Source organism: Colossoma macropomum, unplaced genomic scaffold, assembly GCF_904425465.1.
Source record: "Colossoma macropomum unplaced genomic scaffold, Colossoma_macropomum, whole genome shotgun sequence".
NCBI classification, from domain to species: Eukaryota; Metazoa; Chordata; class Actinopteri; order Characiformes; family Serrasalmidae; genus Colossoma; species Colossoma macropomum.
Window position 1 is genome coordinate 918,527 of NW_023495456.1, and position 22,361 is coordinate 940,887.

General features: G+C 41.4%; 1 protein-coding gene across 1 annotated transcript in view; it reads left to right on the forward strand.

Moving 5' to 3' along the window:
- Positions 1-1,456: 1,456 nt before the first annotated feature.
- The window catches only part of ctps1a (CTP synthase 1a), a 33,243-nt gene continuing 12,338 nt past the window's right edge, over positions 1,457-22,361 (forward strand). Inside the window, exons 1-10 of the mRNA XM_036562582.1 lie at positions 1,457-1,566; positions 4,159-4,339; positions 4,658-4,828; positions 10,888-10,988; positions 12,130-12,246; positions 13,621-13,704; positions 14,730-14,810; positions 16,332-16,483; positions 19,752-19,884; positions 21,609-21,697. Coding sequence (XP_036418475.1) covers positions 4,162-4,339; positions 4,658-4,828; positions 10,888-10,988; positions 12,130-12,246; positions 13,621-13,704; positions 14,730-14,810; positions 16,332-16,483; positions 19,752-19,884; positions 21,609-21,697 — 1,106 coding nt within the window. The 5' untranslated portion in view covers positions 1,457-1,566; positions 4,159-4,161. The remainder of the gene's footprint in view (positions 1,567-4,158; positions 4,340-4,657; positions 4,829-10,887; positions 10,989-12,129; positions 12,247-13,620; positions 13,705-14,729; positions 14,811-16,331; positions 16,484-19,751; positions 19,885-21,608; positions 21,698-22,361) is intronic.

The window sequence follows — 22,361 nt, forward strand, 5'->3', positions numbered from 1 at the left end:
TAATTTATAGGAACAAAATTGATCATAATTATAATGGAGTTATTCATTTCGGAGGTTGTAGTAAAGAAGAAAATGGAAATTTGCTGTCCTGTAAATTGATTACAGCGAAACAAACAGATGTAATGTCGTTGGCGGCTCTAGGAAAACTCCCAGCAAGAAACATAGTGAAATGGAACTGGAAGTGTCCAGTGCCAGAATGTTTTGAGTTAGAAATTATTGGTAATTTATTAAGCGCAGCCACGTTGTGATAAGCAGTGCTGCGCATGTGCTGATCTGTCATTTGCATGGATCAGAGTAGCTTATCAATCATCTAACCTTACACAAAGACAGTCTGGTCATTGAGTTCAGTTGAGGAGTGCTGCCACATTGACCGTCAGTGAACAGCAGATTTACAATGCATGTCCAGGCAGTCCTTCCAATGAGTGAATTCAGCTGGTTTAAGGTGACCTATTGCTGATACAGCTTGTATAATCTGACCAACAGAAAGGGACACTCTGGAGCAGCCAAAGGTCACTTAAGGTGTGCCAGAGGTGTATAAAGCCCCCCAGCATCGGGCTGTGGAGCATTGGAGCTGCGTTTTCTGGACTGATGGAGCTCCATCCAATACCTTTGGGATGAGTTGGAGTGATCTAGAACTGACCATCCAACATCAGCACCTGACCTCACTAATGCCTTCATTTCAGGAGAAACGTCTATAAACTTTTGGATAAAGGTATTATGGGTAATTTGATTGTTAATTGTGTAAATGTATGTGTACCTTGAAATATAAAATAATATAACAAAATATCTATATGCGACATACTTCGTAAAAATGTAAACGTAATGACTTGTTATAGATGTTATAGATGTTCATGTTACATTATATTCTATCATATTGTTGAAAATTCAATAACGTTCTTATTCACCAGGGTATATTTTGGTTTTTCCATCTGAATTTCCATGACCAAATCGTAAGGCAAATTATTCAGTAACTGCATGAAATAAATGTTTTTTTTTTTTGTAAAAGCTCCCCTCAAATTAACAGAACATGTGTTTTATAATCATAAACAAAATGCCATATGCTTACAATTTACTGCTGAAAGCCAAAAATCTTAGACGCTCTTATTGTATTATTTTATAAAAATAATGTTTACAGAGCAGATCACTGAAGAGACGCCATCTGTTTATAGTTTATAGCCCAGATTCGTGGAAAAATGGGTCGACTTTCAGTAGAAAAAAAAAGTTCAGCTTCTTTTATTATAAGGGTTAAAATTACATCACCATCTATTTGACTGGAAAGAAGACAGTTACAGCTCTCATACGACCCCCACCTTTAGAATGCAGCTTATGAAATATGAAAGTTATGAAGAATATGACGAAGTGTGTTTTGGAACCACCGGTGGTCTCAAGGAGAGGAGTTGAAAAGATTAAAAAAAAACCAAGGCGACGTCTGGTGACTTTTATTTTGAAAGCCCGGGTTTCGTCACGGTTATTGTGCTCCTGGCGCCTTTACCCCTCAAACACGTGTAGTAGGAGACTGTAGTGGTCAGTAAGCCTCTCCAGCTCTCAGCGCCGTCCACCTCAGCCGTAAGTGCGTCTTTAGACCGCTTTCACCCGTACAGAGTGTCGTATTTCCTCACAGGTGGGAGTTTCGCTCCTTTAGTCTCACCTGTGGAGGTTTATTTTGAAGTTAGACGCGTTATTCTGACCTGAGAGCACAGAGGAGGACAGTAGCCGGTTAGCTTAGCTGTCTGTCCGCGTAAATACACATAAAATAAACACAGATAGGTTCCTAATTTAAATGACAGTTTATTTTGGACCTTATTCGGTGTTTAAGATTCTATTTGTGCATTTATTTAACTCAAAATGTCGTTTTTATGTTAGCTTTTTGCTATATTGTTAGCCAGCCTCGCTGCTAGTTAACTGTAATAAACAGTTAAAAACTAATTGCAGTAAGTTAGATAATAAATTTAGATAATAATTGTAGATAATATAATTGTTTGAGAGGTTTATATAGTTATACTCGTAAAAAAAATGGTTCTTTAGCAAAGGCAGTGGTTCTCCTTAGAACCATGAGTTCTATATAGAACCATTCCATGCTTAAAGGGTTCTTTCCATGGTGAAATGGTTCTTCAGATTGATGGAGAACTTGTTGTATATGGTTTTATATAGCACTACTGTTTACGATGTCAAGCTATCAACTGAAGAACCCTTTTTGGTGCTACAGATAGAACCCTTTTCAAAAGGGGTCTGTTTAGAACAGTAGTAACACATGCTCCATCAATCTGAAGAAGGGTTTCACCATGCAGAGAACCATTTAAGCATGCAGATTGTTCTGTGGTTCTAAATAGAACCATTGCCTTTACTAAAGAACCTTTGAAGAATCGTTGCTATAGTTTTCATAATGTTTTTGCCTTTTAAGTTCATGTTTAAAGTTGATTCTTTGCTTTTGTAGTTGAATTTGAATTATTTCTTTAAACGTTTTGTTTTAATTACACCTTTTCACTGTTTGTTCCTCTGGCAAAAGATGTTCCCTAAGCTAGTTTAGACAGAGAGCGAACTCTTTGAAGGGGAATCCCACCCGTTTTTCAAATTTCTTTTGCATAGTTCATTGTTTGAGATGAGTGATTCAGAGTGGTCTGGTGTGAAATGGTTGATTGTAGAGTTTTCTTGCGGGACTATTTTGCCTTCAAAAGCATGTAGTAACTTTCTGTGAGGGAGCTTTTAGAGGTGGACGTCTGGTTCCTATCACCACCACTGTGAACAATTCTCTGTAAGTGTCTCTGGAACCTCTGTGAATGACCTTGTTTACATTTTAACCATTTAATTATGTAGAAATTTGGAAAAAATGGTGGAATTCCCCTTTAATAAGTGCAGCCACGTTGTGATAAGCAGTGCTGCGCATGTGCTGATCTGTCATTTGCATGGATCAGAGTAGCTTATCAATCATCTAACCTTACACAAAGACAGTCTGGTCATTGAGTTCAGTTGAGAAGTGCTGCCATGTTGACCATCAGTAAACAGCAGATCTACAATACATGTCCAAAAGTATCCAGACAGTCCTTCCACTGAGTGAATTCAGCTACTTTAGGGTCACCTATTGTTGACACAGCATGTATAATCTCCATAGAAAAGCACTGACCAACAGAATGGGTCGCTCTGGAGCAGCCAAAGGTCACATAAGATCAGCTGGAGGGGTATAAAGCCTCCCAGCATTGGGCTGTGGAGCAGTGGAGCTGCGTTCTCTGGAGTGATGGAGCTCCATCCAATACCTTTGGGATGAGTTGGAGTGATCCAGAACTGACCATCCAACATCAGTACCTGACCTCAGTAAAACTCAATCAGATCCTCACAGCAATGTTCCAACATCTAGTCTAAGCTCCCAGAAGAGTAGAGGCTGTTACTGCAGCACAAACTCACTATTAACACCTTTATTTCAGGAGAAACGTCTATAAACTTTTGGATAATGTACATTCACAATAGAAAGTAGTTGCTGACCTTAAAGTTGGGCGATACGGCAAAAATACAGTTTTGTGATATTTTAAGAGATTTTCACGATACACGTCACAGAATTAATATTTTTTAGACGTCTGATCAGTTGGAACTGATAAAAAAAGAACCAGTAGTGCTACATTTAAAAAAATCCTATATAAAACTGTGAATATGATGATTTTTATTCAATATAACAAACTATGTTGCACTCAATCCATTTAAACGGGGCTAATTTTGCCTTCGTAATAATTAAACATGCAGTTGGTCAGTGTTTACGAGCATCATATGCTGAGAAGAGCATATTCTATTGTAACATAGTTTACCACGAACAATGACATAGATCGTAGAGGTGGGCGATTTGTATAATGTAATATCGTGATACTTCAGGAAGTTTTACAATACATAACGATTTTGACATCTGATAAGTTATAACAGACAAAAACAGCAGTGCCACATTTTAAAAACACTGTCAAAAGCTATGAATCCAGTTATTGGGGTGCACTGTGCTGCACCAAATCCAGTTAAATAAGACTCTTTTTTAATCAAACGTGCAGTGTTTTTTAAGCCAGTATCCATGAAATGCTCAGAAAAGCATATTGTGATACAATAATCACAGTAATGATAAATATAGTCATGGTGCCCCAGTTGACCCATCGCCTCATGTCCATGTTCTGTCTGTTTTTGCAGTAAATGACCGCCACAATGAAGTATATCCTGGTGACGGGTGGTGTGATCTCAGGGATTGGTAAAGGCATCATCGCCAGCAGTGTTGGTACTATTCTGAAGTCATGTGGCCTCCATGTCACCGCCATCAAAATCGATCCCTATATCAACATCGACGCCGGGACCTTCTCTCCGTATGAGCATGGTAAAGTAGTGACGCCTTTCCAGAGCGTTTTGTACGAGCCTGGACAAACAAAATGGCAAAACATTCAGTTATTCATTCAACCTAATGAGAAACTGTAGAACAGACTCAGTTTATATCACAATACCTACATTTAGAGTCGGTTATTCGTTCAGCCTAATGAGAAACTGTAGAACAGACTCAGTTTATATCACAATACCTACATTTAGAGTCGGTTATTCGTTCAGCCTAATGAGAAACTGTAGAACAGACTCAGTTTATATCACAATACCTACATTTAGTTGTTGATTCTGTTTGTGATTGTATTTTACTCATATCCAGGTGAGGTGTTTGTGCTGGACGATGGAGGAGAGGTGGACCTCGATCTGGGGAACTATGAGCGCTTTCTGGACATCCGACTCACCAAAGACAACAACCTCACCACCGGAAAGATCTACCAGTCAGTCATTAACAAAGAGCGACGGGGAGACTATCTGGGGAAAACTGTTCAGGGTGAGTGTGTAGGACGAGTAATAACCTCTTTATTTATTAGTATTACATAAGGCAGGCTTTCATCAGGCTGTTCAGCTGAATCAGAGCAAATAACTGAGATGATGCAAAATAAATTGGGAATTAGGCTGCACTTCCATCAGCTCTGTGTAAAAGAATGTAACTGTTTAGGGCACGTTCATAAACGCTCCCTGAGGAATGTGGAGCGAGTTTACGGAGAAATTTATTCGGAAAAAGTCTCCAGTTCAAGCGGGCGTACAAAGTTTGACTGTTTTATTTGATATTCGCTGTTTTCAGTAGGGGCAGCACGGTGGCGCAGTGGGTAGCGCTGTTGCCTCACAGCACGAATGGCCTCGGTTCGATTCGCCGCCGGGTGACCAGGGTCGTTTCTGTGTGGAGTTTGCCTGTTCTCCCCGTGTCTGCGTGGGTTTCCTCCGGGTACTCCGGTTTCCTCCAAAAACATGCAGTTAAGCTAACTGGACATGATAAATTGCCCCTAGGTGTGATTGTGTATGTCTGTCTGTCTGTCTGCCCTGCGATGGACTGGCGACCTGTCCAGGGTGTATCCTGCCTTCCGCCCAATGACAGCTGGGATAGGCTCCAGCACCCCACCGCGACCCAGAAGGATAAGCGGTTTAGATGATGTATATATGTATGTATGTATGTATGTTTTCAGTAGGTTTCTTAGATGTTTTACTCGGGTTTAGGTTTCAGGGCTGAGACTAGATGTCATCAATACAGGTATAGATAATACAGTTATCACTATTCTGTTAATTTCATGTGTTCTGAATTATAAAAATGGAATATTTCTTGGTTAATATTGATTTAACCTTTTAGCATCTGTTATGGTAACCCAAGTGATTCCGTTTCAGAACATTAAAACGATTCTTAAAACATTAAAACACTTTTATTTATTGCGCTCCACCGCAGGACTGAAAGATGAAGTGTTTAGTTTTTTTTTTTTATTTTTTTAATCAAAATCGCAAAATGAAAGTGTGCGACTTTCAAATCGCATTTTTTTAAAATAATTTGTCATTTGTGTTATATTTTACAACAACACTAAATTTAGTGCACTACATTCAGTGTTCAATCCTAAGAAAAAGTGGATTTTCTGGTCGTCTTGGCCTAAAAAATGACCTGTCAGTCTGCTTTTGTCTTTATTTCACCCACTTCACTTCCATCTTTCACCAAAATCAGACAACTGTGTGAAACGTTCATCCATTCATTGGTAAATTTTCCAGTTTTTAAGAATATTGTTTAATGTGAGACACATTTGTGCAGCAGTAAATAACAACAGACAGGTCACTTAAGCATGACAATAGACACTTAAGTGTAAAACAGAATGGGAATGATTTTCAGCTGGCAAAGTCTTTGTTACTATAGGCGTCTTTGGAAAGGAGGACTTTAATGGTAATAGCTTATTGTTCTGATAACGACCACATGTAGGCAGTAGTAGTACAGGCCTGGTGCCAGGGGGTCACTAACCAGTCATTATACCCCACTAAACGGACTGAATAAAAACTAGTGGTAAAAATATTTCATATGATTTGAAATATTGACTAGTACACATCTGCAGCCCTTTGCAGTGGCTAGCACGGGGCAGTCGTGGGCTGGAGGTTAGGGAACCAGCCTTGTGACTGGAAAGTCAATGGTTCGATCCCCTGAGCCGACAGTAAGTGTCTGAAGTGCCCTTGAGCAAGACACCTAACCCCCAACTGCTCCCTGGGTGCTGTGGATAGGGCTGCCCACCACTCCGGGCAAGTGTGCTCACTGTTTACTAGTGTGTGTATTCACTAGTGTGTATGTGGTGTTTCACTGCACGGATGGGTTAAATGCGGAGGTGAAATTTCCCCGTTGTGGGACTAATAAAGGGTAACTTAACTCAAACAAACACAAAGCTGGTCAGCTTCTCGTTTGAATTTTCCCGTTCCACCTTAAATGGTGCAGCACTTACACTCTGGTGCCTGAGGCGAGGCTGGTGAATCGGAAGCCAACTTCAGCCTTGTTAAACAAGCCAGCAGCAAAAAGTCATCACTGTAGATAATAACTGTAATAGAACTGTAATATAATTGTATCAGAAGTATAATAGAATTGTAATATAACTGTATAAGTGGTTTATATAGTCTTATATCAGGCAGAGCCAAAGGTGGAATTTTCCATTGCACTTTAAATGGCACAGCAGTTACTTTCTGACACCTGTACCTGATTAAAACTGCTGCACCATTTAGATAGACAGACAGGCAGACAGACGGATACCTGATTGTAACTGCTGCACCATTTAGATAGACAGACAGGCAGACAGACGGATACCTGATTGTAACTGCTGCACCATTTAGATAGACAGACAGGCAGACAGACGGATACCTGATTGTAACTGCTGCACCATTTAGATAGACAGACAGGCAGACAGACGGATACCTGATTGTAACTGCTGCACCATTTAGATAGACAGACAGGCAGACAGACGGATACCTGATTGTAACTGCTGCACCATTTAGATAGACAGACAGGCAGATAGACAGAAAGACAGATAGATACCTGGTGCTGCACCATTTAGACAGACAGATAGACAGACCTGGTGCTGCACCATTTAGATAGATAGACAGGCAGACAGACGGATACCTGATTGTAACTGCTGCACCATTCAGACAGGTAGACAGACAGACAGATACCTGATTGTAACTGCTGCACCATTCAGACAGGTAGACAGACAGACAGATACCTGATTGTAACTGCTGCACCATTCAGACAGGCAGGCAGGCAGACAGACAGACAGACAGACAGATACCTGATTGTAAGTGCTGCACCATTTAGATAGACAGACAGATAGACAGAAAGACAGATAGATACCTGGTGCTGCACCATATAGACAGACAGACAGACAGATACCTGATTGTAACTGCTGCACCATTTAGATAGACAGGCAGACAGACAGACAGATACCTGATTGTAACTGCTGCACCATTTAGATAGACAGACAGATATCAGCAGTGTTACAGTGTAAAGTGTGCAGTGAGAGTCATTACAGTAGCAGTAATGATATATTGCTCAGTGTGTATTAACAGGAGAGGAGATACAGTGATGAGGTACCGTCTCTGCATTAATTAATTATGTTATTGATGTAATTTTCTTGTTTCCTTAATTGAATCAGACCAAAACTCTGCTGCTGCAACATCAGCAACAGCTTCAAAAACCTTGTCAGTAATCTTCAAAGTCCTGATCATCAATGTACTGATCAGAACTCCAGGGCAGTTTGGCTCTGTGTGTCATTTAGCAGCAAACTGTTCCATGTAGGGATGAATCTTAGGTATGAATGGAGACGGAAGAGAATTAGTTTAATGTTTTAATTTTTGGATGTACAGTTGTGTAAAAGGAGATTTTCTAATAATTTAGGAAATTAAATAAAGGTCAGATCCTGAACTTAAATGCCTGAATACACTTATTCCAGTTAAAAAAACAGATTAAGTTAGATCCAGTCTCACCACAGAGGACATCAGCAAAAAAAACACTGTTTGGTGGTTAAACTTTCATTCATATCAATAAAAAATTGCTCTGAAAATGAGCTAAAACGATTTTCTACCTAAAACAGATCAACTGTGGGCTTTAGAAACATCATAAATGCATATTTTTCAACTAATTACTTCTCTTGCACCCATAAAATGTGGTTGATGAGGTGGCAGCCAATTTGAAAAGGCAGAACTCCTGTTGCGAATGACAGACCCCAACAGATGAGGCACTGTATTGCCAAAAGTGTTCACTCACTAATCCAAATCATTGAATTCAGGTGTTCCAATCACTTCTATGGCCACAGGTGTATAAAGCCAGGCACCTAGGCCTGCAGACTGCTTCTACAGTCATTAGTGAAAGAATGGGTCACTCTCAGGAGCTCAGTGAACTCCAGTGTGGTACCGTGATAGGAGGCCACCTGTGCAACAAGTCCAGTCGTGAAATTTCCTCACTACTAAATATTCCACAGTCAACTGTCAGTGGTATTATAACAAAGTGGAAGTGTTTGGGAACGACAGCAACTCAGCCACGAAGTGGTCGGCCATGTAAAATGACAGAGCGGGGTCAGCGGATGCTGAGGCGCATAGTGCGCAGAGGTCACCAACTTTCTGCAGAGTCAATCGCTACAGACCTCCAAACTTCATGTGGCCTTCAGATCAGCTCAAGAACGGTGTAGAGAGCTTCATGGAATGGGTTTCCATGGCCGAGCAGCTGCATCCAAGCCTTACATCACCAAGCGCAATGCAAAGCTTCGAATGCAGTGGTGTAAAGCGCCGCCACTGGACTGGAGTGACCAATCACGCTTCTCCGTCTGGCAATCCGATGGACGAGTCTGGGTTTGGCGGTTGCCAGGAGAACGGTACTTGTCTGACTGCATTGTGCCGAGTGTAAAGTTTGGTGGAGGGGGGATTATGGTGTGGGGTTGTTTATCAGGAGTTGGGCTCGGCCCCTTAGTTCCAGTGAAAGGAGCTCTTAATGCTTCAGCACCAAGAGATTTTGGACAATTTCATGCTCCCAAATTTGTGGGAACAGTTTGGGGACGGCCGCTTCCTGTTCCAACATCACTGCACAGCAGTGCACAAAGCAGCTCCATAAAGACATGGATGAGTGAGTTTGGTGTGGAAGGACTTGACTGGCCTGCACAGAGTCCTGACCTCAACCCGATAGAACACCTTTGGGATGAATTAGAGCGGAGACTGTGAGCCAGGCCTTCTCGTCCAACATCAGTGTCTGACCTCACAAACGCGCTTCTGGAAGAATGGTCAGAAATTCCCATAAACACTCCTAAACCTGTGGAAAGCCTTCCCAGAAGAGCTGAAGCTGTTATAGCTGCAAAGGGTGGGCCGACATCATATTAAACCCTATGGATTAAGAATGGGACGTCACTCAAGTTCATATGCGTGTGAAGGCAGACCAGCGAATACTTTTGGCAATATAGTGTATAACATTGGAAAGGCCAGGATGTCCCTACATGGCACACCAGGTTTCAGCACTGTAGTTTATGTGGTTTTTGAAATATCCTTTGGGGACTCACGTCCACCACAGAGGACAAAAATGAATGACCAGGTCTCACGAGGACAGATTGTTCTCTCCTGGTTTGGGGAGGAAGGTTTAAAATTGTTATTTTGTTTTGTTTTGGATGAGTTTAGTGCTTTTTTGGCTTTCAAAGAAATAAAGGCTGATAATTGGTCTATTATTTGTCGTTTGTGGTGTCTTGGTCTGGCAGTGAGTTGGCCCTGGCATACTTTATGTATGACCTTAATTTCCCCCTAAGCTATGTTCACATTACAAGCCTCGTTGCTCAAATCTGATTTTTTGCTCAAATCCGATCTCTCTGACATCGGTGACTCAAGTGACTCAAATCTGTCGTTAATGTGACAAACCGGCGTCCTGAAATGACCCTCATGCGCACATCCTACTCAGTAACGTCACGTGAATGAATCACGTTCATCATCAGCACAAACTAACGAGCAGAACGAGCTTCGCTGAGAAGATCATTAACTCTGATCAGCTCTCAGCTTCATTATTAGAGCGAGACGAAGGAGAAAAAGGTGTGATGAGCTGCTTTTCCACCGTTTACAGGCTTTAACTTCAGTTCGGCGCTGCTGCCATGGTAACGCTGAATGATGGCGCTCGCGCAGTGGAAAAGAAGCACATCAGTTCCGATCTGAGCGTCACATTAAGGTCACATGGCCACGATTTGGATACGTATCCAATCTAGGACCACATATGAAAGTGTCTCAAGTCGGATTTGAAAAGATCAGATTTGCGTCCACACAGCCCTGAAGACATCAGATCTGAGTCGCATTAGGGCAGAAAATCGGATTTGTGCCACTTCAACCTGGTAATGTGAACGTAGTCCTGGACATTTGAGGTGGTAACAGTATAATGATTCTGACGGAACTCAACCAAAGTCCAGCTGTTTCGTTCACTGCTAAGCGTTACCACTTACCTGTGGCTGTCTTGCAAAACTAAAGTGTATCAGGAATTCACGTCAGTTGAACATGTAGATTGAGTGCGGACACTAATCATCTGCATCACCTCCTTCATTCCAGTGGTGCCACACATCACTGATGCCATTCAGGAGTGGGTGATGAAGCAGGCCAAGGTCCCCGTGGATGATGACGGCATGGAGCCTCAAGTCTGTGTCATAGAGGTGAGTTCTGATGTTGAACTGAACTAAAAGCTGGCGTATCGAGGCTCGTTAGCTCTGTTCTGTGGGAAGCTCTCATAGATATTGATATCTAGATGCCGTGTTGTCTGTTGTTCTCTGTCTGAGGCGATACGTCTGCGCGTCCGCCATATTGGAGAGGTCAAGATCCGCTTGTGAGCAGATTCACTTGTATTGAGAGACGATGAGTCTCAGGATTAAATCAGCCACAACTTCCTTATTACTCAACCGATTTTCACCAAATCTGTTTAGTTATAATCCTCAGACAGATTAATCCAGGCTGCTCGGATCTGCTCTCGGTAGCTTTTATTACTTTAATAACTTAAATATAATTGATAATTAGCAGTCCAGACCAGCAGAGAAATATTCAGTCTGCAGAGTTTAGCGAGAGTAAAAACACAAACTCACGCACATCAGCAAATCCATCAATGTGTGAATCACTTCTAATCTTAATACACACAAAAATAAAGTTGAAGTCGACTTACTATTCGCCCGCTGCTTCAAGTTTTCCCATTCCACCTTAAATGGTGCAGCAGTCACTTTCCGGTGCCTGAAGCTGCACCATTTAAGGTGGAACGGGAAAATTTGAACAAGAAGCTGGCAAATAAGAAGCTAACTTCAGGTTTGTGTAAGAAGGTGCTAACATTAATCTATTATGAATATCTACAGGGGTTAAGGAATGCTGTAACTTACCACTACAAAGCTTTAACCATCATTGTAAATAAATAACTACTACATAGAGTTAAGACCCCCTGAATAGACTATTAAATGAAATAAGCTTAATATAAAACCAGAGGAAAAACAATCACATCAACAGGTTCTCTGTGCTTCACCAACCACACGGCCACATCTACACATGAGTGTGGATCGCTGCGTTCCCTCCGTTATATAATCCTATCCCACTTTCTGAGAGCAATATTCTGGAAACAGTTGAATTTTGGACGGTATCTTACTTAAACTTCCGCTCTGTAATGGTACTGAATGCAGTCCAGCAGCGATGTTGACCGCCCCGAAATGGTGGCGCCGTTGACGTGCCTGGCTGGACCCAACACGGCATCTAGGTATGTATATCTGTGGTAGCTCTGCTATGTTGTGTGATCTATGTTTGTGTGCTTGGTCTCTGCAGCTGGGCGGCACAGTCGGAGACATCGAGAGCATGCCCTTCGTCGAGGCTTTCAGACAGTTCCAGTTTAAAGTGAAGAGGGAGAATTTCTGTAACATCCACGTCAGTCTGGTTCCTCAGGTGAGCGCTCGTTCCTGATTAGCCAACCACTCTGCAGTATGTGATGCAGGATACTTTCACGCTTCTTTAGGTCTGTCATTTTCAGCAAAATGCCAACTACTCACCATTGATTTATTATGTGGTCGATGAAATTGTGGCTGATCTAAACGATTCACAGATTTATTGGTATTGATGAAAATTTTGCCATTAAAGTACTGATATTATTTGAATACATTCCGATTACAGATTAAGACTGAGGTGTTTATTCTTACTCTACTCAAAAATCTGATGGAAGATCTCCGTTTACATGCTCACTACAAGTAATCCGATTCAAAATGATGCACATGCGTGGAGAACCACTTAGTGTAGACGTCACCATGACAACCAGCATCACGTGAGTCCAGTCAGAGTGAGATGAGCAGCAGTGAGCAGTGCTTGTGTTTTTAACTGCTTTAAAATGATGTCAGACTCAGGAAAACGTCCTTCACATGTCCTTATTAAAGAAGGCTGAGAGGAAGACGTCGTGTTCTGAGACACATAAGCTGGACGTCCGTCCCACCGCCGTCTTTTAAAGATCAGAGCATAAACTTCGTCTCCTCTGCAGACCAGTTTCTGCTCTGCCATGTTGAACGGTATAAACTCTCACTATGACGCGACGAACATGATCAGAACGGACTTGGACTTTCTGATAGGGAATGTAATCGGATACAGGCGTTTACACGGATATTATTCTTCTATTTAACAGATTATTTACAGGATTACCCACCTCGATCAGTCAGATAGAAACTGTATTCCGAATGGCCTCAATCGGACTAGACTATCCCGATTGAGGTGTTTACATGGACGTATTCTATTCCGATTGCGCTATTAGTCGGATTATAATTGGATTATTAGGCTGCATGTAAACGTGGCTAATGAAAACTTTACAAAAGAGGAAAAAAACATACTTTACTTTTAATGTAAGTCTTTGCAACTAGAGTTTTTTCCAAGTCATTTTGAGCCGTTTCTTTTGGTCTATTTATCAGGGCAACAGGGACTTAAAATGAAATTGAAGTTGTCAAAAACAATGTCTGCTCTGAACCTGAACACCAGTTAGGCAGTATTTTGGTTTTCAAACAAAAGACTAACTGGGTGTTGAGTGTCACATGAGTCAGACTTGGATCATGATGATCTGATTTATTGTGATAAATTTCTGCAGATGATCACAGTGTGTATTGATGATCATGTCAGTCAGTAATGCACTATTTAACTAAGCCTTTTAGAGCGTTTCAATTTTGACTGTATAAAAATGTGATATTGGCTATCAGGATTAATTTTTTGGGTCTTACACAATATATTTATATGTTTTAAACATTCTCCTATATTTTGTTTATTTACATTGTGTCTAATATTCAGCCCAGTGCTACAGGTGAGCAGAAGACCAAACCCACCCAGAACAGCGTCAGAGAGCTGAGAGGACTCGGCCTGTCCCCAGACCTGGTGAGAGACTAGTTTCATCATCTCATAAACAGGACAAGCGCAGCTAAGTTTCTGTCATCTGGGGTGTTGTCCAAGTTTTTTTGACATCTAGATTAAGCTTTTTTAGATCACAGTACTGGTACTGCACTCTTCAGCTTTTAATACCTGTTCGTTTTCATGCAGCAAGTCATTCAGCAATATAGTGATTCAGTACACTGTTAGAAAGACGGACATCTCAGGATTTATTCCCACAAACTATTTTATGATCCGTTATTTACAGCACTTACGATCCCCTCATTTGCGACATGGGCACATAATGAGCAGGATCAGGCTCAGGTGTGGTTGTAAGTGAACTAGGCTGGCGAACTTTGAGGAATAGGCAGTAATTAGTTTAGAGATCTGAGAGTCAGACTGAGATAAACTCCTTCATTTTAAAGTACGGGTCACTGATCTGCTTTGGAGCTGGAGGTTAGGGAACCAGCCCTGTGTGCCAGTTTGATCTCCTGAGCTGACAGTACATGACTGAAGTGAGCAAGACACCTAACCCCCAACTGCTCCCTGGGCACTGTGGATAGGGCTGCCCACCACTCTGGGCAAGTGTGCTCACTGCCCCCTAGTGTGTGTCTTCACTAGTGTGTGTGGTGTTTCACTGCACAGATGGGTTAGATTGCGGAGGTGAAATTTCCCCGTTGTGGGACTAATAAGGGTCATTTAATCTTAATCTAAAAATTCATTCTAGTCTTCATACAGTTATTCTGATGACTGAGAAAAAGCCCAAGAGTGTTACTTTTCAAATGAGACCAAGATCATGACTGTAGCCCAAAGTATGTGGGAACAGCACCCCCTTTTTTTTGGGTATGCTGCTTCGGGCAAAAACCCCCCCAAAAAACAACAAAACATGGCTTAGACAGTTAAGATGTTAACAAAAATCACTACAGCACTCTACACAGGTTTGCAGTGATACTGGTGTTACTTCAAAATGTGTGCATGTTAGTGAGCGATTGTGCAAAATGATAATTTGTCATTCTTGTTTTTTTGTTTTTAAGATCATGTGCCGCTGCTCCACTCCCCTTGATAACTCAGTGAAGGAGAAAATCTCCATGTTCTGTCACGTGGAACCTGGACAGGTGAGTTTTGTCTGTCAGGTCACTGTAAAACCTTATGTAAGTGAACCGATGAGGCATAACATTCTGACCACATCCTTGTTTCTACGCTCATTGTCCATTTTATCAGCTCCACTTACTATATAGGTGCACTTTGTAGTTCTACAGTTACAGACTGTAGTCCATCTGTTTCTCTGATACTTTGTTAGCCCCCTTTTACCCTGTTCTTCAGTGGTCAGGACCCCCATGGACCCTCACAGAGCAGGTACTATTTGGGTGGTGGATCATTCTCAGCACTGCAGTAACACTGACGTGGTGGTGGTGTGTTAGTGTGTGTTGTGCTGGTCTGAGTGGATCAGACACAGCAGTGCTGCTGGAGTTTTTAAACACTGTGTCCACTTACTGTCCACTCTATTAGACACTCCTAACTTGTCGGTTCACCTTGTAGATGTAAAGTCAGAGACGATAGCTCATCTGCTGCTGCACAGTTTGTGTTGGTCATCCTCTAGACCTTCATCAGTGGTCACAGGACGCTGCCCACAGGACGCTGTCGGCTGGATATTTTTGGTTGGTGGACTATTCTCAGTCCAGCAGTGACACTGAGGTGTTTAAAAACTCCAGCAGCACTGCTGTGTCTGATCCACTCAGGCCAGCACCACATCAGTGTTACTGCAGCGGCTGATTATGTTCTCTGATTATTAAAAGTGAAATGAAAGCCGTGCTTATTTATTAACTGTTAAATCAGACCGTAAACCGTGTGATCAGATATGTGAAGAGTTATGCAGTAATAAGCAGATGTGGGTGGAGTAAAATCATACTGCAGTAAAATACTGTTAGTGATATAATGGCTACACTTTCAAAAAAGATGGTTCTTCAGGGGTTCTTTAGTAAAGACAGTGGTACTATATAGAACCATGAACACTCAAAGAACCATGGTTCTTTGCGTCATGAAAGGGTTCTTCAGATTGATGGAGAATGTGTTGTATATGGATCTATACGGAACCTTTTTGAAAAGGGTTCTGTATAGCACCAAGAGGGTTCTGCTATTGTTACAATGTCAAGCCTGTATATAATAGAATAATTTTTTTGTGCTATATAGAACCATTTTCAAAGGCATCCATCAATCTGAAGAACGATTTAATCATGCAAATGGTTCTAGTGTTCATGGTTCTATATAGAACTGTTGTTTTTGCTAAAGAACCCTTGAAGAACCATCTTTTTAGAGAGTGTACAGTAAAAATATCTGCCACAAATATTGAGAAATTAGGGGCTTTAATGCTGTCAATTAGAATGAAACTGAAGAAAAACGATCACTTATCTCGCTGATTTACTTGAGTAAAAGTATTATCATTTGCAAAAGTACAAATCCACCCAAATTTTACTTGAGTAAATGCTGATAAGACAGATCTGATTGTCTGGTCCATCGTCAAGACTCCTGACCGTTCCTCAAACCTAAAAAGCCTGACCCTTCGAATTCAGAACGATCTAATCACTGGGTTACATCACAGACTGCTGGTTAACGTGCGATCTCTCCTCTCTGTCCAGGTGATTTGTGTCCATGACGTCTCGTCCATCTACAGAGTGCCCCTGCTGCTGGAGGACCAGGGTGTGGTGAACTACTTCTGCCGCAGACTGGACCTGCCCATCGAGAGCAGGCCCAGGAAGATGCTCACCAAGTGGAAGGAGATGTCAGACAGGTGTGAATAAAACATCTACGATTCTTTCGTTTTGTTTGTCCTCTTGAAGTCATTAAAGGGCACATATAAGGAAAAATGTTTCCTTGTTGTTTTAAAAGTAAGAGCAGGGTCTGTAAACATTGCGAAGGTTTGAAAACGAGTTCTCTCCTCAGTTCATGTGGTCTGTAAATCGTCACTGCTGGAACAAAACCTCATATCTCCAAAACGGTAACTTTACAGGAGAAGGAAAAAACATACCTTCATTTTAATGTAAGTCAATGGAACCAGACTTCTTTCCGAGTAATTTTGGGCCGTTTCTTTTGGTCCATTTGTCATGAAATCTACACACAACGTAAAGAGCAAGAGGCGTTTTCAGATTATGACAAAAACTCAACATCGACAAAAATTGAGATTTTGTTTTCCGACAGGAGCGAAATGGAAATTGAGCTGCTAATCAGTCACTGTTTTTATGATGTCACAAAAACCAACATATCTACCTTTTTGCCTACAGCAGTTTAGCCCCACCCACTCGTGTTGATGTTATAAGGAGTGTTTCAGCCCGGAGTGGAGGCACAGCCAATCAGAACAGAGCTCATTTGCATTTAAAGCACTGACAAAAACAGCCTGTTTAATTCCAAGGGAATTTATGGGAAACGGTCATGTAAAAATGAGTTATTACCATATTATATTGCTATTAATGTGTTTGCTAGACCAAAAATGTAGTTTGTGACACAAACAAAATAAAAAAGCTTTTTAAAATACAAATCAAATAAATGCAGTGACAGCATTTCTGTTATCAACAGTGAAGGCCTGGGTCTGTATTACAGACACTTCCTATCTTTTGTATTAGGTTAAGATTTTTCACAAATTTATATTACAGAAGGAAATCTGATCTTCATTTAGGAATTTTGTCTTGTCTTACAGCCTCTTATCTCCAGTTAGGAAATATTAACCATCGCCGCTCCCCAGTTTCAGTCTCCATTTCCCAAACGCTTTAGCCGAGCGTGCTAACGTTACTCCTCCTAATAAACAGACACACGTTCAGCTCCGTCTCCTCATTATTCACCACCATCACTGTAATATTTCATCATCAACATTAACACACGAAGGTGATCAGAGGGGCGGTGGAGATCGAGTCTGCAGCGTCTGAGATCTTTAAAACGCAGAGTTAGAAAAGAAAATCATCTCACAGTGAAAGCAGCGTTTTACAGTAGGAATAAATGGAGCTCATTATGCTGGTAGTGAACTATGCTGCTGACACAGCTGCCTAAAAACCATAGAAACGGACCTTAAACAGAAGTGAGGACCCTGTTGGGGTTCATCCTAAAGTTAGGACAGGATTTAGGAGGTTTAGTCTAGTTAGGATGTTTGTGTGATGCTGTTTTCTTATCTGGAGTTCATGATGAGATTATGAAGGTAGGAACTGTTATTCTGGAACAGCTACTGTCCTAAACTGAGTCGTCATGGAGACCAAACAGATCATAATAGTTGCTTTGCTAACACTATGTAATCCAGTACTATGACTCGAGTGACTTACTAGATAAGGACTGCATTGCATTGATATATCTATTTATTTTGCATAATGGGGTAATTTACTTCCCGTACTAATGTAATGTGCATAACTAAGGCTACGTTCACACAGCAGGTAAAAGTGGCCCAAATCTGATCTTTTTCTTCATGTGTGACTCAGATGTGTGTCTGTGTGTCTGTGTGAACAGATAAACACACTGAATCTGACATTTTCAATTCTGATTTGAGATGCTTTCATACGTGGTACTGAAATCCGATACGTATCCAATCTGAGGCAATGTGACTCAGTCTGAACAGCCAGATCGGAATTCATGCGACTTTTACGTCAGTCCAACTCTACATTCGTCATAATTTCGCGCTGCTGAGACTCATAAACATTTAGTCTGATGTTTCTGTACCCAAAAATTAGAAGAGACGTATTGCAACTCCTCCGTGTTCGAAGAGGTTTTGAACGGAACAGCCGAGCGCGGCCAGAGGAGGCGGAGGCTGCAGCGTCAGAGAACAGCTTAAAGAATCCGAGGAGACGAACCAAAGTGGCCGTGGCTGAATAACGCGCCCTTTTTACTGCGAGCTCGAACACATTGTGGGTGATGAGTCCAGCTGTCAACCACTGGATCTTTATACTCGCTCCTGTGATGCTGGCGAGGATGAAACTGAAAACTGCGGGAGCGACTGGCGTTCGCTGGCCGTCATGACTGTTTACCTCTGGACGAGCCACGTGAAGCATCATTATTTTGCGCATGTGGGTCAGTTTAGGAGCTGATCTATTCAGACTGATGTCGCATACAGATCACGTTTTAAAGGTTAGTGTGAACAACCAAACAAAAAAATCGGATTTGATGAGAAAATCAGATTTGGGCCACTTTTACCTGCTGTGTAAATGTAGCCTAAGACTGCAGATATTTAAAATAATGGTTCAGTTGATTCAGAGCCCCCTTTTTCTATTGGCTGTTGGTGTCTGCGGGTGCTTGATGTTGGGGAAAAATGATTCAGTCAAAAAAAATGAGAATCGTGCAGTTTAGTCAATGAAAATCTTCCTTTATTCTGGGACTGGGAGGGTTTCATCTTGCACTGAGAGGTCTCAAACATCCATCCTCTCGCAATGGATTATACACTCACTTCAGAACAGTTAATGTAAAGATTATGATTGGTTACACAGTAAAACCTCACCAAATATGGATTTTGTAACATGACACTTAAAAACAATGGCCCATATTTATTAAACTCCCTGGAGTAATGATACTGATTTAAGTTCAGCTTGTGTTTTTTTAAATCTAGCACTGAATGAACTTCCATGACCTGACGAGACCTGATCTTAGATCAGTGTTCTTAATCTGAAATGCTTGATAAACGTAGGCCAATGTTAGAGCACGTACTCCTAAGGGGTGAACTTCCAGTTCAGGACAGAAGCCCTATTTCTAGAAGGTGTTAACTTCATTTTAATAAACATTTCATCAACCACAGAGGCGGACGCTGTCTTGTTTCCCTTCTCGCTTGCACAGGAAATACCTGCACCCTCTCGGTGTCTTAAAAAAGATTATTTGTCAGCATGTCGGGTTGTTTGTCTTCCTGCAGATTATTCTGTCCCCAGACAGGAAGATAAAGCTGTTTGATTAAAGCTGAATACTTGATTTAAGATAAAGTAAAGATTATAATCAGGATATAAGATGTTTTTTCTCACATTCTCTTTGCATGTTGGGTTTTCTTCAGTGCACTATTGGGGTATGACTTTAATTTTGTGCTCATGTTTGTGTCTCAGATCAGACAGACTGTTGGAGCAGTGCTCCATTGCTCTCGTTGGGAAGTACACGAAGTTCTCTGACTCGTACGCCTCCGTCATCAAAGCCCTGGAGCACTCGGCCCTCGCCATCAGCCACAAACTAGAGGTTAAGGTGGGTGTGCTATCGGCCCCGTCCCAGATATCCCATATTCCTCTACTTTAGTATGATGCTGGGCAATTAGGGCTGGGCAGTATGACAATATACACTGATCAGGCATAACATTGTTTCTACGCTCATCGTCCATTTTATCAGCTCCACTTACTATATAGGTGCACTTTGTAGTTCTACAGTTACAGACTGTAGTCCATCTGTTTCTCTGATACTTTGTTAGCCCCCTTTTACCCTGTTCTTCAGTGGTCAGGACCCCCATGGACTCACAGGACGCTGCCCACAGGACGCTGTTGGCTGGATATTTTTGGTTGGTGGACTATTCTCAGTCCAGCAGTGACACTGAGGTGTTTAAAAACTCCAGCAGCACTGCTGTGTCTGATCTACTCACACCAGCACAACACACACTAACACACCACCACCAACCCAAATAGTACCTGCTCTGTGAGGGTCCATGGGGGTCCTGACCACTGAAGAACAGGGTAAAAGGGGGCTAACAAAGTATCAGAAACAGATGGACTACAGTCTGTAACTGTAGAACTACAAAGTGCACCTATATAGTAAGTGGAGCTGATAAAATGGACAATGAGCGTAGAAACAAGGAGGTGGTCAGAATGTTATGTCTGATCAGTTTATATTGTTATTGAGATTAAATTGCCAGAATACAATATGCTTTTCTGAACATGTTGTTTATATCAGTGCTTGTAGACACTGACCAGCTGCATGTTTCATTATAAAGAGCACAGTTAGTCCCGTACAAAGGCACCCTGTACGATTCTGGAGAACAATTGTTGATATTTGAGCTCAACAGCAAAACAAATACACCCCTCCCTTCAGAAGCTCTGCCCCCAAACTCATGGAAGCACATTGCTGAGGCGAACAACGCTTTTTTTTACATCTTTATGGCCATAAAACCCTTTGCAAACGTTGTAACTAGTAGCTAACAAAAAGGCAGAGAGAAAGATTCAAGACGAACATCGATAATTTAGAGATAAACAGACAAAAAGTCCTTTATAATCACTCCAGCTGGTTTCCTGATACGTTTAATCTGCAACGAGAAACTGTCAAACACTAAAAAGTCGCGAAGCTGAAGCTTCTCATTCGAATTGTCCAGTTCCACCTTAAATGGCGCAGCAGTTACATTCTGGCGCTTTAGGCACCATTTAAGGTGGAATGGAAAAATTTGAATGAGAAGCTGACATCCTCCAAAAATTTCGAACATTGAGAGAAATTTTACAAGAAACTGTTCTACTTTTGATGAAAAGTTCCCTGCAGATGCGAGAAAAGTTGCTATAGCTGAGCTAAAGCTTAAAGCAGAGCAAAGTAAGTCTGTGTTTTTGTTTATATTATATTTTTTAGCGTACACTGAGACATATTTACAGCCAAGATAGTAGAACATTACTTCAATAAAATGGACATAAAATGTTGTGGCTCCCAAGTTTTTTCATTATATATTTTGAACTCCTGTTTCAAAACAGTCTGAAGCTGCGTTTTTATCTGTCAATACTGATAAACCTAAAATTCAATATTGTTGTCTGACAGCAAATCCAGCATAGATGTCCAGCACTGTTATCTACTTCACAGATATGCAGAGAGAGAGAGATGAATGTCCTGTGTTGCCTAAAGTGCTTTAAACAGCATCTTTTCTCAAGCTGTCTTGTTTTCTCTCCATATCTTATCCCCTCATCTATTAACACTTTATTTACTTCTCCTCTGTCTTTCATCAGTATATTGATTCTGCAGACCTGGAGCCGAGTACTCTGCAGGAGGAACCTGTGAAGTACCACGAAGCTTGGCAGAAACTGTGCAGTGCAGAGTGAGTGAAATACACAATGTTTTGTCCTTAAAATGAGGAATTTTTATTGATCCTGCCATTTCTAACAGTGATAATCTGATCTATGTAAGAAGTCCCCACTGAAGTGTTTTGAGTTTTGAATTGCAAATGCCCTGAACTGCAGTCTGAGTGTGCTTTAAGTACTTCTAAAGGTGTAATTTAAAGCAGCCGGCAGCAGTGCCACACGCCGGTTCTGTGTTAAAGCCAGCATTTAATAGCGCATTAACACTTAGAGCCTCAAGCCGTTCCTGGGCTATTTAAGCTCACGGTGGATCCTTTTCTGACTGCAGTATGTGAGTGTTTCACGTCTATGGAATCTGCAGAACCTGAACTAGATGGCTGGATCATTTGGACGTCTGTTGGAAGCAGCAGAACACAAAAGGAAACCTATTTTTAAAAAGAATTTTAAATGGGGCCAGTACAGATCGCATTTCAGCACGATTCTGGAGAACGATCGTTGATATTCGCACTAACAGTGAAACAAATGCACCCCTCCCTTCAGTGCACCTTCAGAGGATCTGCCCCCCAAACTCATGGAAGCACATTGCCAAGGCGAACAGCGCTTTTTTAGATTTTTGTGGCCATAAAATCTTTTGAGACTAACATCGATGATTTAGAGATAAATGGACTCCTTTGCATTTATAAT